The 14,290-nt window shown below is 45.2% G+C and overlaps 1 protein-coding gene across 1 annotated transcript in view; it reads right to left on the reverse strand.

Annotated features, from left to right (window-relative positions):
- JAG1 (jagged canonical Notch ligand 1) overlaps positions 1 to 14,290 on the reverse strand; it is a 67,573-nt gene that overhangs the window by 8,603 nt on the left and 44,680 nt on the right. Inside the window, exons 12-21 of the mRNA XM_081856843.1 lie at positions 13,335 to 13,508; positions 12,469 to 12,622; positions 10,524 to 10,688; positions 9,485 to 9,598; positions 6,752 to 6,865; positions 5,150 to 5,263; positions 4,314 to 4,430; positions 3,609 to 3,636; positions 2,948 to 3,033; positions 926 to 1,039 (exon numbers count right to left, since the gene is read on the reverse strand). Coding sequence (XP_081712969.1) covers positions 926 to 1,039; positions 2,948 to 3,033; positions 3,609 to 3,636; positions 4,314 to 4,430; positions 5,150 to 5,263; positions 6,752 to 6,865; positions 9,485 to 9,598; positions 10,524 to 10,688; positions 12,469 to 12,622; positions 13,335 to 13,508 — 1,180 coding nt within the window. The remainder of the gene's footprint in view (positions 1 to 925; positions 1,040 to 2,947; positions 3,034 to 3,608; positions 3,637 to 4,313; positions 4,431 to 5,149; positions 5,264 to 6,751; positions 6,866 to 9,484; positions 9,599 to 10,523; positions 10,689 to 12,468; positions 12,623 to 13,334; positions 13,509 to 14,290) is intronic.

A 14,290-nucleotide genomic window follows, 5' to 3' on the forward strand; every position in this document is an offset into this window, starting at 1 on the left:
TGTAGAATTTTTTCCAACAAGCTGCTTTTTTTGGTATTTCTATTATTATTATTATTATTATTTTATTTTGACAACGTAATAATCTTTTATTATTAAATAAAAATGTGCACCCCGCCACCAAGACCATTCCATTGTAACTATCCAACCTCCCAAAATTTCAATGCCTCTTGCGATGGTCTGACACCTTTCCATTCTAACAGTACAAATTCTGCAAACATATCTCCTCAAAATCATTTCTCCTGCATATTCCCCATCTTACCTTAATGGCACATGTTAATTTACCATTAATAGCTATATCCCACATCTCTTTATACCATTCTTCCATTTTATATTCTGTTTGCCCCTTCCACTTCCTAGCTATAATAACTCGCACAGCTGTCAATAAATTTGTGAGCAAGTCCTTCAAAGCCAGTGTACCTTCCACCCCATCATAAATTGATAACAATGCTACCTCTGGACTTTTGGTCAGCTTTAACCCGGTGATTTCTGTTATCTCCTTAAACACCCTTTGCCAGAAAAAATTGTACATATTTACACCCCCACCACATGTGAACCTAAGTCCCGGTTTCCTGGCATCCCCTCCAACATAACACTGAATTCTCCGTCTTAGGGGTGGTCCTCCAAATGATATTGGGACTCCAAAATCCCATCAGCACCAACGTTCAGGATGGGCGATGGTCAGGGATGATGGGAGTTGTGGTCCACCAAACATCTGGAGGGCCACAGGGTCCCCACCCCAGCTTTCGCTCCAGTACTTTAGCAATGCTTCCCTCCTCCCTCTTCCCATTCCTTCTCCTCCCTGTTCAATCGCCAACACAGAGATAGACATTCCGGAATTCTTTGCTCAACCATATTAACTACTGGGAAGGAAAGGAGGCTTTGTTTTACTTTACAAGCGACGGACTACTATATATATATCCAATACCTTCTTGGCATCTGGGGCCAATGCGGCCGGCAGGGCAGATACAACGGTACCCGTTGATTTCATCGACACATGTTGCTCCAAAAGCACAGGGCGAGGACTGGCATTCGTTGATATCTGGTAAGGCAGAGGGCGGAAAGAAGATTAGTAGGAATAACAATGGTGTAATTAATTAATACGGGCTGCATAGATCAACCCCCCACCCACCTGAATGAAGAGTTGTAAAGCTGCGAACCTTGCTCAAAATTTTAAAGAAGATTTTAAAGGAAAATCAGGACACAAGCAGTTACTTAATAGTTTTCAGCAAAGCTCATATGCTAACCTACAAAGCTGCATTTTACAGTACCAGGGCTAGCTCTCTGGGGTTTCTTGCCAAGTATCTTCTGTCTTGGCTAGAGTCAAGTGCGCATTTTGCACATTTGCTACCAAGTGAAGATGCCCTGGCACCTGACATCTCCACCATCTGGAGGTGCATGCCAGAGGATCCTCAAATGTTGACTTTTTCCACACATTAGCAACACATCCTGTAGAATTCCACCAGTTCTATTTTATCTGCACAACCGGAATGAATTTCAGGAACCAAAAGGCTTTTTCTGTGCAGCAAGAGCAGGAGCAGCGAACAACATTAGTCGCTTGTTGTTGCTTGTCTTCACTTACCCACTTCCCACTGACCTGCTCATAGCTGCGAAGAATATTCCTACGTCATAAATGGTCACCATTCAGAAAAAGAGGCAGGAATAGGCCAATATATGTGTAGACTGTCCCTGGATCAGGTGAGAACTTAAAGAAGTTCTCAAGGTTCTTAATCTAGCTCAGTGTTTCTCAACCTGTTTGTTCCCAGATGTTGTTGGACTACAACTCCCATCATGCCTAGCCAGCATGAACAGTGGTCACGGATGATGGGAATTGTAGTCCAACAACATCTGGGGACCCACAGGTTGAGAACCACTGAAGGTTGTCATCTGAACTAGCCAGATGTGTAACTGATCAATCAATCACAGCCAGTCCATCATTTGAAAAATAAGACTTTAGAGCCCCCAAAATGGCAACCAGACATTTCACTTTGGCGACTGCAACCTTGGTTTTAAGGAGCTATTTGGAGCCTAGCTTATATATCTGAGTTTCTAACACTGCTAGAGAAGCTAAGGGGGTTGATTCCAGGACTTGGGACCTGCCAGCCATTTTCTTCCCTCAACAAAAATGCCCGTCCAATGTGGCCTCCATGTCCAATTTGCATTATTGGCATAAACTATTTCTTGTTTTCTGGTTGCACTTCTTTTCAAATCCTGAGCTGGCCTCTTGCTTTTAACACATACGCAACCTCTAGTTCTGCAGGCAAAAAAACGCCCTCTGCTACGAATTTAGGAAACATTTTTTATTGGGCAGAATTCCTCATCACAGGAGCTCTGAAAGGGCCCAGTCTAAGGGGGGCTTTGAAGCCCCATGAAATGCATCAACAGGGGTCAGCAAACTTTTTCACTGTCCCTCAGACCTTGTGGGGAGCCTGACCTATATTTTTTTTTGGGGGGGGGGGGGAGGGAATAAAAAATGGATGAATGAATTCCTATGCCCACAAATAACCCAGAGATGCATTTTAAATAAAAGGGCACATTCTACTCATGTAAAAACACGCTGATTTCCGGACCGCCCATGGGTCGGATTTAGAAGGCAATTGGGCTGGATCCGGTCCCCGGGCCTTAGTTTGCCTACCCATGCTCTTCTTGACACTTGAGGTTTCCAATTCACAGATTGCTAGCAGTCACCAGAACCCACGGGCAAGTTAGAACCAACTTACTCTACGGTTTTTCAGGAGACTTTTAGCATGACTCATTTTCTCCTGCAAACAGGGGTACAGATCTCTCAGGGACATTATATTTGATTAAAGGAACTGCCACTGGAGTCTCTTGCCAAGCGACACAGAAATGTGCACACCGCAATTTAGCAAAAACAACAACATATATTGCACCTCCTGTCCTAATGTAACTTTAGGCCAAAGTTAAGAGCTGAAGGATTGCAAACACATACTTATCCTGCAGTCGGGACCTGCAAAGCCTGGAGCGCATTCGCAACGGTACCAATTGTCTCCATCCACACACGTCCCACTATTATAGCTGTTTGGGGAGAACGAGAAAGAACTTTGCTTAGCCGACGCTCTCTCACTTTCACAAATGCATGTTCTTTAAGCCCTTTAGCAAAAAGCAGCTTACACAATTGTAACTTAAGCAACACCGGCCCGTTTTGATTTTAAAGTAGGAGAGAATACTGTTGCACAAATGGGACCTGCGACAAAATGTTGCAGCATGGACTGCTTCTGTATTTAAGCTTCTGGCCACTCCAGTCCTTTCCTTCCACCTAGTTCCCCTAGCCAAGAGGTCCCCTATTCTGGGTTCAATGAAAATGATCAGTGTCCACTGGGGATGTTTCTGGGGTGCTGGGGGTGGGAGTAGACACACTGAGGCCAAATCCCAGCTCCATTAAAATCATGGATTCCCCCCATTTATTTCTATGGGCAGCCTTCAACTTCCATCCTTTAGATCATTTAAAAGCAGCTTTTAAAGAGTTCTTATCGTGGCTAAATGGAAGAGTAATGAAATTCCCTCTATACAAGATTGGATCCAAAAGCTGACAGAATATGCTGAATTTGACGGTTTAAAAGTGCAATTCAGTCCCAGGCCCATCTGCTTACCATGGATGCGGACTGCAATCGTTGGTATCTGCAAAGAGATAAGAGACAAAGATGCACAATTAGCACTCTGGATTTCTACAGGCAGTGCTTTTTTTTCTTTTTTTAAAAAAAGTTTACTCTCATTTTCCTACTCGTATTGAAATACTGCCCCTCAATGAGGCCAAACAGAGTCACAAAATGTTTAGGGGTATGCGTACCCCTGCGTGTGTGTCCCCCAGAAAAAAAGCACTGTCTACAGGTGTCCCCTTCCAAAACAGGTTTGAACTAAATTTCTAAAACACAGACACTAAACAAATGCACATAGGATTCTTTGCAAAGTATTGTCAGGAAGAAACATCAACAGATTCCAAAGTGGCCAGGCTGCTGCAACCAAGGAACAGATGAGAACGAACCAGAGTTAATGTTATTTTCCAGGGTGGTGGGTGGGTTGAAGGGAAGCGGCAGTGTGAACACGAAAACATCTGTTTCCACTTATTTCATTTGCAACTTTCTCAGGCCTAGGTCAAAGCTCCAGTCCCACAATGTCATTAAAGCCCAATGATTCAGGTGATGCGAACGCCCCACATCAAACAGCTTCCCCCTTCTGGTTTTAATCTCAAATCCCCGAGGGCAATGAGATGAGCCAGTTTTCTCATTGTCAGCCACCGCCACTTCAGAAAGAGTTTGGGTATATGAGAGAGGGGGAAAAAGAGAGAAAGCGCTTACTCTGAGTGCAAGTTGGTCCTTCCCAGCCCTCTTTGCACACACACGTGAAGGAATCTCCACTGACGACACAAGTCCCGCCATTATGACAAGGGTTCGGGAGGCAGCTGCTGTTCCTTGCTGGAAAAAGAAGAAGCAAAACAGAGTTTCTGGCAAAGTTCTCAAAAACGGCACAGGGTTTTAAATCAGGGATGCCGAACCTCTGGCCTTCTGAATGCGAACTGCCCTGAGATGTACGGAAGAAGGGAGGCGTAATAAATTAAATAATAATAAATAATAATAAATAATAAATAATAAATAATAATAATAATAATAATAATAATAATAATAATAATAATAATTTATTTACACCCTGCCCATCTGGGCGGCTTGCAACAAAACATCAAAAATACAGTAAAACATCAGAGATTAAAAACTTCCCTAAACATGGCTCCCTTCAAATGTCTTCTAAAAGTTAGATGGTTGTTTATTTCCTTGACATCTGATGGGAGGGTGTTCCACAGGGCGGGTGCCACCACTGAGAAGGCCCTCTGCTTGGTTCCCTGTAACCTCACTTCTCACAGTGAGGGAACTGCCAGAAGGCCCTCAGAGCTGGACCTCAGTGTCCGGGCCGAACAATGGGGGTGGAGACGCTCCTTCAGGTATACTGGGCTGAGGCCGTGTACAAATGTTACAAGGAAATAATGATGCTGAACTCCCGACACCCGCCAGCCCCCAGCTAGTATGGCCACTGGTCAGCCAGGACAGAGAATGGGAGTCCAGTCACATCCAGAGGACCGCAGGTCCCCCTACCCATCAAAATACATTATGATGAGCAGAGCCCACAACCATTTACTAACCAATGTTGCAGGTGGCTCCTTCCCATCCTGCGGGACACATGCACTTGAAGGCATCTCCCTCATCATAGCAGGTCCCTCCGTTGTTGCATGTGGCTTCATCACACTGACTGTCGCCTGCAGGCGTGCAAATGGAAAAGCAGGATTAGTTAGAAGCGAACACGCTCCCCCTCAAGCCGTATGTGGAACGGGCTCAGGGCAGACAGGCTCTCCAGGAAATCGTTGCAGAAACAGCTCACCCATTTCCCTGAGAGTTATAAGCTCATGGTCTCTCTCATATATATATATATGTTTTATTAAATTTTCTGTTTTACCATTTAAAGTACTCATTCTCACATCCTTAAGATATCAATGACTTCCCCTTTTCTCTTTCCACGGTTCATTTTACATATCATAAATCCCTGCATATTTTACAGAAACTATACCATTCAGTATTCCATTATTACATCCATCAAAATTTATTTACACTGTTGAAATTATCTCAACGCTACCAGCGTTTTCAGCTGTACACAATTATTTTCCCTATATTCAATAAAGGTTTTCCAATCTTCTCTAAACGTATGTTCTTCTTTTCTATATGTTAAGTCTGCAAGTTGTGCATATTCTGTCAATTAGGTTGCCATTCTTCATTGGTTGGGACCTTGCTCGTTTTCCATTTTTTGGCTAACAAAACACAGGCCACAGTTGTTGCATACATAAATAGCCTTTTTTGACACCTGGGAATTTCAGTCTGAATTATCCCCAACAGAAAGGACTCTGGGTTTTTTTTTTGGGGGGGGAAGTACTTTTAAACTTTTTTTTCAATTCATTATGTACCATTTCCCAATACTCTTTTACCCTTTCCAGCTCATGGTCTTAGAACATGAACGCCAATCTCACTACATGTACGTGCATTCGAGAACTGGTTCTTGGGAATGGCCGTTTGATTGACAGGAGGCACAGAGACCATGAGCTTTGACATTCCCCCAGTTTATCTGTCCATGTTTGGCACCCGGGAAATAAAGAGAATAATCTTAAGGAAGAACTTTGTCATGTGTGCCTATAACGCATCTAGTTTCGAGCTCCTGATCTGATCCTTCTTTTTTTAAAAAAAACCTCAATGTACTTTGGGGGACAGGAAAAATGACACTTCGTTGCACAACGCAGCCAGCCACGAACCACGGCTTGCTGTAAACAATGACTCCGGCTTCGCTCCCCTGCCCGGCGCAAGGAAACCAACCACAAAGCTTGGCTCCTCGCGATGTCCCAAACCCAAGATTGTGGCTTGCTTCTCCCCAACGAAGCACAATCGCCGAGCCAAGTACACATCTTGGCTTGCTGATCGCAATTTGTTTATGGGGAAGGGGGGGAAACAAAACCACAATCTCAGGTTCCGACATCAAGGTAAGCCAAGCGTTGTGGTTTGTTGTTCCCATTAGGGGAGGAGTGTGACACAGGAGCGAGTGGAGAGGGTGCCTTTTCACCGTGAGCGAGTTTACGGCGCACGGCAGCGATCGGCCAATGAGGCTATTATAATAAGCCAGCCCCATTCATAGGCCAAACTAGGCACCACCGAGCTTTAGTGGTGGCACCGATTTAGGGTATCTCCAAAAAAAAAACACTCACGCGAGTGGCAGGTTTTCCCTTTCCAGCCATTTTTGCACTCGCAGAAGAAATCGTTCACCAAGTCTCGGCAAGTTCCTCCATTGTGGCAGGGGTTTTTGCTGCAGTCGTTGATATCTGGAAGGAAGAGGGGGGAGTTAAAGGGAGAAAAAGAAGTGTTGTGGCAAAGGAGCTTGCTTTTATCCTCAGGCATGTCGCAGCCCTCCTCTTGGTCTCCCATCCCAAAGTCTGGATTAAGCGCCTTAATGCCACCGCTGACGTTATCGTGTTTATTCTGCACCATACCTCACCGCTCACTTTCAACTTCCCTTGCCAACACACACCATTCTGGCTCCCTCGGAACAAATATAACAGTTAAGCTGAAAGCAAATGAGGCCTTATTACATAATGATTCTGTGTCAAGGCCAAAGGCTAGCAGTTCAGCCCCTCCTCTGTCTTCTTGAAGCAGCACAGAGGAAAAGGGAGATATTTCAGAGATGGGAAACTCTTGTGTTTGGATTAGAAGCTAGTCATCATCTCAAAACTAAATGACAGCAAGAGAAAACCTTACAGTAAAGGTTTCTACTGACAGAAGCCTCATAAACCAGGGCTGGTGGATGTTTGGACTCAAATTGTTGGACTACAACACCCATCGTCCTCAAGCACTGCCCATGCTGGCTGGGGCTCATGGGAATTGGAGTCTCAACATCCCGAAGGCACAAAGTTGGGGGAGGCTGTTCTACGATGCCAAGATAGGAGCAATGAGATGTTCTGTCTTTATAGAGGAAAATGCATGGGTATAAAACATTCAACCCCTTTATTCAGCAGTACTTGGGCTGGCAAAAAGATCACTCTAGTTTAAGTGACCCATTCCCTTCTGAACTCAAATTACTGGCAGCCAAGGTTTCATCACGTGTGTCATCCCTAAACGTACACCTTTTTCAACTTTTCAAAACTTCTCCAGTTTTAACAAGGCAAAAATATAGTTTAAGCAACTCCAGAGTCACTTAACCCCAGAGTCAAAGGAGCCAGCCAGATCATTTAAGTAGATTGAATGGTTCCATGAACTGTGGCAAGGAATCTAACTTGTGCTGAGAATGTTACACGCAAGCAGACTGGCAACCCACAAAACATTTAGTCGAGTCGAAAAAGGAATCTGACATACAGAAACTTTCTTCCACTTGGGGAGCAATTTAGACCAGAACAGCCAGCTGTTTTGATTTTTACTAAAGAAAAAGTGTGGTTTGCCAATTCTAAGATGAGTTTGTGCATCACCACTGGGATACAGGTAATGTTAAAAGGTAAAGGACCCCTGGATGGTTAAGTCCAGTCAAAGACAACTATGGGGTTGTGGCGCTCATCTCACTTTTGGGCCGAGGGTTTGTCCATAGACAGCTTTCTGGCTAACATGAGTAAACCACTTCTAGCGCAACCAAACACCGTGACGGAAACCAGAGAGCACAGAAACACCATTTACCTTCCCGCTGTGGCCGTACCTATTTATCTACTTGCACTGGCGTGCCTTTGAACTGCTAGGTTGTGGCAGGAGCTGGGACAGAGCAACGGGAACTCACTCCGTCTCGGGGATTTGAACCGCCAGCCTTCCGACTGGCAAGCCCAAGAGGAATGCAACTCTTCTGTAGCTTATGGTGCTGCATATGTAGCAGAAACTCAGCAAGCTGGCTGTCTGCTGACCCAAATCAAGAACCAGAATCCAGGCAGAGATGGAGAGGGTGCCATCTTGGATGCGAGTTCTACAAGGCCTGCTCCCTGTCTGGCAGGCCTCTTTCCACCTAGCCTGGGACGGCAGCGCCCCGATTGACTCCAGCTACAAAAGCTGAGGCCGCTAAGGAGGCCAGCAACCATTTTGGCTGTCTCTTAGTGCAGACCCAGATCACGGAGCCTGAGCTTCCACAGCCGCCATGAACCACCATTGGACTGGCAGCAACAGCAGGACTGGCAGCAACAGCAGCAGATACGTTCTTTGCTCATGATAACATTTAATTCTCTTGCTAATTATGCTGTTTTAAATGTGCATTTTATAATTAGAAATGCTTTCAATGTTCAAGGTTTTCTCGGTTCACTTTGCTGTATTGAACATGCATTCTGCAGTTAACCTCCTTTGTAATGTTTCATTTTGAAATCTTTTGAGATAATATTTTAGTTTCCTGTTAAGTAGGTTGCTTTGAGTGTATACTTGATATTTGACTTTCTTCAGCAATGTTTTATTATTCAAGTGAAGTAGACTTATAAATCATTGTGGACTTATAAATCATTAAATGTGTCAATATGAATGGAAGTTATAAATATTGCAGTTGCTGTATAAGGGATTACTATTGTGACTGAAATCAATAAGATTTTGGAACGCAGGAATAAAGGAAAAAATCAAACCATCAATTCTAGCATGTGGGGACCACCTAAATTATGAACTTTGGTATTTAAATGATTAATATTGGGAATTGTGTTGTAATTTGGCATTGTTATACTGAGGCTATTATTGGATTCTTGAAATTGAAAACTAATAAAAATTATTAGCAATGTTTTATTCTGGATCATTTTATCTGAAGTTTTACTATGTTGTAAAAGTCTTTTGAGATATAAAGCAGTATCAAAATGAAATTAATATGAATGAATGAATAGGGTAGCATCTTTCTTTTAAGTCCAGACAGAGGATGTGAAAAGCGTCAACACGAAGAACGACAGAGTCTCCATCCTTCAACCACCTCCCTTCCAGTAGAGAAACAAAGATCCACTTACTGGCTTCACAGAAGGTGCCTTCCCATCCATCGCTACAAATGCATTTGTAGGAATTGATGCCGTCAATGCACGTGCCGCCATTCTTACACGGGTTGCTCTCGCAATCGTTGATGTCTGCAACAAAATTAAAAGAGATGAAGCACAAAAAAGGAAGTTTAGAAAACTGGGGCTGGATGGAGGAGGTGGGTTAACCATTAAACCCAGAGCTTGCGCCGTCTGGACCCAAACTGCAACCCAGTGCAAAAAAAAAAAAAAAAGACAAGCGAAAGGAGAAGGCTCCTAAAAAAAGCAAGCCAACTCTCCATACCTTAAAAGGTTTGAAAACATTCCTTTAAGACGGCTCAAAACTCCCCCAGCGTAAAATTTGCTGGAGGCCTTTTGTATGTTTGTAAAGTTGGCATTTATTTTTAAAAAAAACCATAAACCCAAGGTGCACATTCAAGGCTAAAGGTAAAGGTAAAGGGACCCCTGGCCATTAGGTCCAGTCGTGACCGACTCTAGTGTTGCGGTGCTCATCTTGCTTTCTTGGTCTATTTGTCCGCAGACAGCTTCCGGGTCATGTGGCCAGCATGAGTAAGCCACTTCTGGCGAACCAGAGCAGCGCACGGAAACGCTGTTTACCTTCCCGCCGGAGTGGTACCTATTTATATACTTGCACTTTGACATGCTTTCGAACAGCTAGGTTGGCAGGAGCAGGGAACGAGCAACGGGAGCTCACCCCATCGCGGGGATTTGAACCGCCAACTTTCTGATCTTCAAGTCTTAGGCTCTGTGGTTTAACCCACAGCGCCACCCGCGTCCCTACCTAGGAGCCTCTTAAAACGAGCTTCCTTGAGGCCAAGGGAATACTAGCATCAACTGGCCCACCAAGGAGGAAGCAACGAAATTGCAGCAAAAGTCCAAAAGTGTCTTTGGTGACTGCAGCCAACCCCTGGCTCCCAAGGCCAAACAAGCTGTGGCGTTCAAGGCATTTACACAGGTGGCTGTGGAGAAAGGGAGAGTCGGGTTCACCACAAAAGCAGAGTGAGGAGAAACTTACTTTCATGGCAGTAGGTGCCGGTGAAGCCTTTGCTGCATTCGCAAGTGAACTTGCCTCCCGCCTGGCTCTTGCACTTCCCGTGGGGACCGCAGACATTGGAAGAGATGTAGCGGACGCCTTCCGGGGTGCTGTTGGATGCCACGGCAACCGTGCAGCTGTCAATGACTGCAGGGGGAAGGAGACACGGACCCAACATGAGCTCTCGAAAGACCCACGCCGACCCCGGCCTCCTGCGGGTCGAGGGCTTTGTGCTTTCTCTTAAAACAAGCAGGCCCTATAAAACAGCGGGGCCAGATTTCTTCACCAATGGGAGCCACATCCCAGCGGCGGGGAGCGCCCCACTCGCATGTGCAAGTATAGGAGACACTGATATGCAACCGCCCCTCTCAGCTAAGCCACAGAAATCAGCTCCTGCCTCCTCCCAACTCAAATTATTCATATGATTGGGGTGGGGGGCGCAGTTGTCTTGTCCTGTGGGCTAGGCAGGGAGGTTTAAACTTCCCCACCTACCCCCCAAGCTGTGTTTACTCCCCCCATCTGAGCTGCCAAAATTCGTGGGGGCCTTGAAAGGTCTAGGAAAAATTGATGGGGCTGAGGTTAGCCACCTGAGGTCTAAAGCAAGCCTTTTTCAAGTACAGTGGTACCTCAAGTTACAGATGCTTCAGGTTACAGACTCCGCTAACCCAGAAATAGTACCTTGGGTTAAGAACTTTGCTTCAGGATGAGAACAGAAATTGTGCGGCGGCAGCGGGAGGCCCCATTAGCTAAAGTGGTGCTTCAGGTTAAGAACAGTTTCAGGTTAAGAATGGACCTACAGAATGAATTAAGTTCTTAACCCAAGGTATCACTGTACCCAAAAGCCTCAGGGCCACAGCGACTCATACCAAGGAACCACAGTACACCACGATGACACAGCTGAGCCACGCGTGAAAGTCCCATTCTGAGCCACGCATACAAGCCTTGGCCTAACAAGGGTGGCATATAGTGCTGCAGAATTACTACTTGCCCCCCCCACACACACAGACCCCGAAAGCCAACACTCTGCAGTTTTTGCCTTCTGTACGACAGAGCTAGGAATACGGTAGTTAAAAGAAGATGCCCTAAAACAGAGTTGTAAAACAGTCTTTGAAGCCACCATCCTTTGTGGACAGTGTTTCAGGGGCCACATACCAAAAGGTGGCTGCAGGAAAGAAAAGGTAATGGACCCCTGGACGGTTAAGTCCGGTCAATGGCGACTATGGGGTTGTGGCGCTCATCTTGCTTTCAGGGCGAGAGAGCCAGCATTTGTCCACAGAACACCATGACGGAAACCAGAGCACCTTCCTGTCGCAGTGGTACCTATTTATCTACTTGAACTGGCGTGCTTTCGAACTGCTAGGCTGGCAGGAGCTGGGACAGAGCAATGGGAGCTCACTCCGTCACGGGGATTCGAACCACCAACCTTCTGATAGGCAAAAGCTTAAGAGGCTCAGTGGTTTAGACCACAGCACCAACCACACCTCTTGGTGGCTGCAGGTGGGCACCCACCATGCAGGGTACGATCACAGATCAAGGACAGAGTCAAGCCAGGTGAAATTCTTACAAGAGGGCAGCCCACCTGAGGTTCCCCACAAACTTGCCTTATAGCGGGGGTTGGGGACCCTTGGGAGTTGTTGTCTAGCGACACCTGGAAGGCCATCATCCTTGAAAACTGGCTGATGGGATTTGTAGTGTGGAAACACCCAAGGGGCAAAGGTTCCTCACCTCTGCCGTATCGGACCATTTGCCCAGTAGGTGCCAGTTGGCGTTCTCTCCAGGATGTCAAAAAAAGGTGTTTTCCCAGTCCTGACGGAAAGTGTCAGGGATTGAACTCAAGACCTTTGAAGAACAAAGCATCACATTCCGCCAACCTCCCCAGAAAAATAGCAGGCCGTGACGTAGTGGACTGGCCAGATGCAACGCCTACCTTCGCAAGGAGTCGAGCGGCAGTGATCCTTGAGGTGCGAGCAGTTCTTTCCCTCGTAATCTTCGGGGCAGTTGCTGCAGAAGTAGTCGTTTTCGTAATTGAAGCACTGCGCCCCGTTCTGGCAAGGGTTGGGCTCGCAATAATCTATGTCCAACTAGGAGGAAAAGGGGAGGCAGGGAAAAAAGAGGCTGCCTTAAGACAAAGAGCTCATTATCATTACACAGCCTCAAGCAGGAAGCGGTTACGGAATCTGACCTTTTTATTATTATTATTGTGATTCCGTCGCCCCCGATCACTTGTGTACAGCATACAAAACAACACTTGCCAACTGCACTAAAACGAAAAGTTTATCAAGGAGGGGGCAAAGGTCTAGCATGCAAGAGTTACTGCAATTTTTAATGGCAATTAACTTTCTCAACACACCAGTTCTGAGAAAGTTTATGAAAGAGTACACACGTGAAATGAATTTTATATTCATGAAAAACAACAGAGGTGCTGTATAGGAAACTATAAATGTCAACTGTGAGAATGGACTAACATCAAGAGAAGGATTAAGAGGAGATTAAAGAGGAAAGAAGCGGTACATGAGGAAGCAATGGACATATGTTTGCAACAGGAGTGGGGAAACCTGATTGTTTTAGGAAACTGTATTAAATTTATATAACTTGGGCTGATTTGTAATAACTTGGAAAACATGCACTGCAAATTTTCAGTGTACTTTACGGAGCCCTGGGTTTCTCTGCCCCACAGCTATTAAAAAAAAAGAGGGAGAGGGTTCATAGCGCTACTTGGTGAATACAGGTATTCAGGACAGCGGTCGAAGCTTTGGGGCTCTTATCTGGAGTTTGCGTTTCAGCAGCCCTCACCTGACAGACATTTCCAGAGAATCCGGCAGGGCAGAGACACTGGAATCCATTGATTTCATTTTGGCAGTGGCCCCCATTCAAACAAGGGTTGCTTGCACATTCATCGATGTCTCTCTCACAGTGATCCCCTGTATAGCCAAGTGGGCAGGAGCATCGATAACCATTAACCAAGTCCTGAAAAAGGGCACAGAAAGAAAATAAAGAAAAACAGTCCTCAAGATTCTGAAGGAGCAGAAACAACTATTTATGTACGCGACGACAGCAGCACAGATACCACTGGCCGAGGGATGGAAAGACGATAAAGTTCCGACCAGTGACGAATGGCTGATGAAGATGATGGACTACGCCGAAATGGCGAAACTGACCAGGAAAACCAGAAACCAGGAAGAGAAGAACTTTAAGGAGGAGTGGGGAAAATTTACAATGTACTTAAGAGAGCACTGTAAACAACTAAAAACTTTGGCAGGATTTGAGTAATGCTTGTAATATACAGAGAACTATGGTAAAAATGGGTCATTTGTGGTTTTTTTAAAATAGAGAAAATAAGGGAGGCAGTTGAAAAAAGGTTGATAACCATGGAAGGGGCAAAGGGAAATCAAAGGATTCATCCTAAACGATGATGTTTCAATTCAAATTGGTTATGTAAAACTCAATAAAAATATTTATAAAAAAAGAAAAAATAGCAAAACAGTTTGCTTGGCCCATCAGAAGCATTCAACGGATACACACACAAAAAATGGTTTTCTTTTACATGTGCATAGGGTACAGAATAGAGAAATAGATTTGCTGGGGGGATTTAGATTTCAATCCTCAGCTGGAGTCCAGAATGAGAGTATTGGTTGCAGAACTGAGCCCAGAATTAGTCAAGTCAAAGCACATTGGTCCAGGTTAGCGGCCCCATTCAGAAATAAAGCAAAGGGGGACGACGATTGATTTTTACAACGAAAGGGCAAGGG

Source organism: Podarcis erhardii, assembly GCF_964252035.2.
Source record: "Podarcis erhardii genome assembly, chromosome: 3".
In the NCBI taxonomy this organism is placed as follows: Eukaryota; Metazoa; Chordata; class Lepidosauria; order Squamata; family Lacertidae; genus Podarcis; species Podarcis erhardii.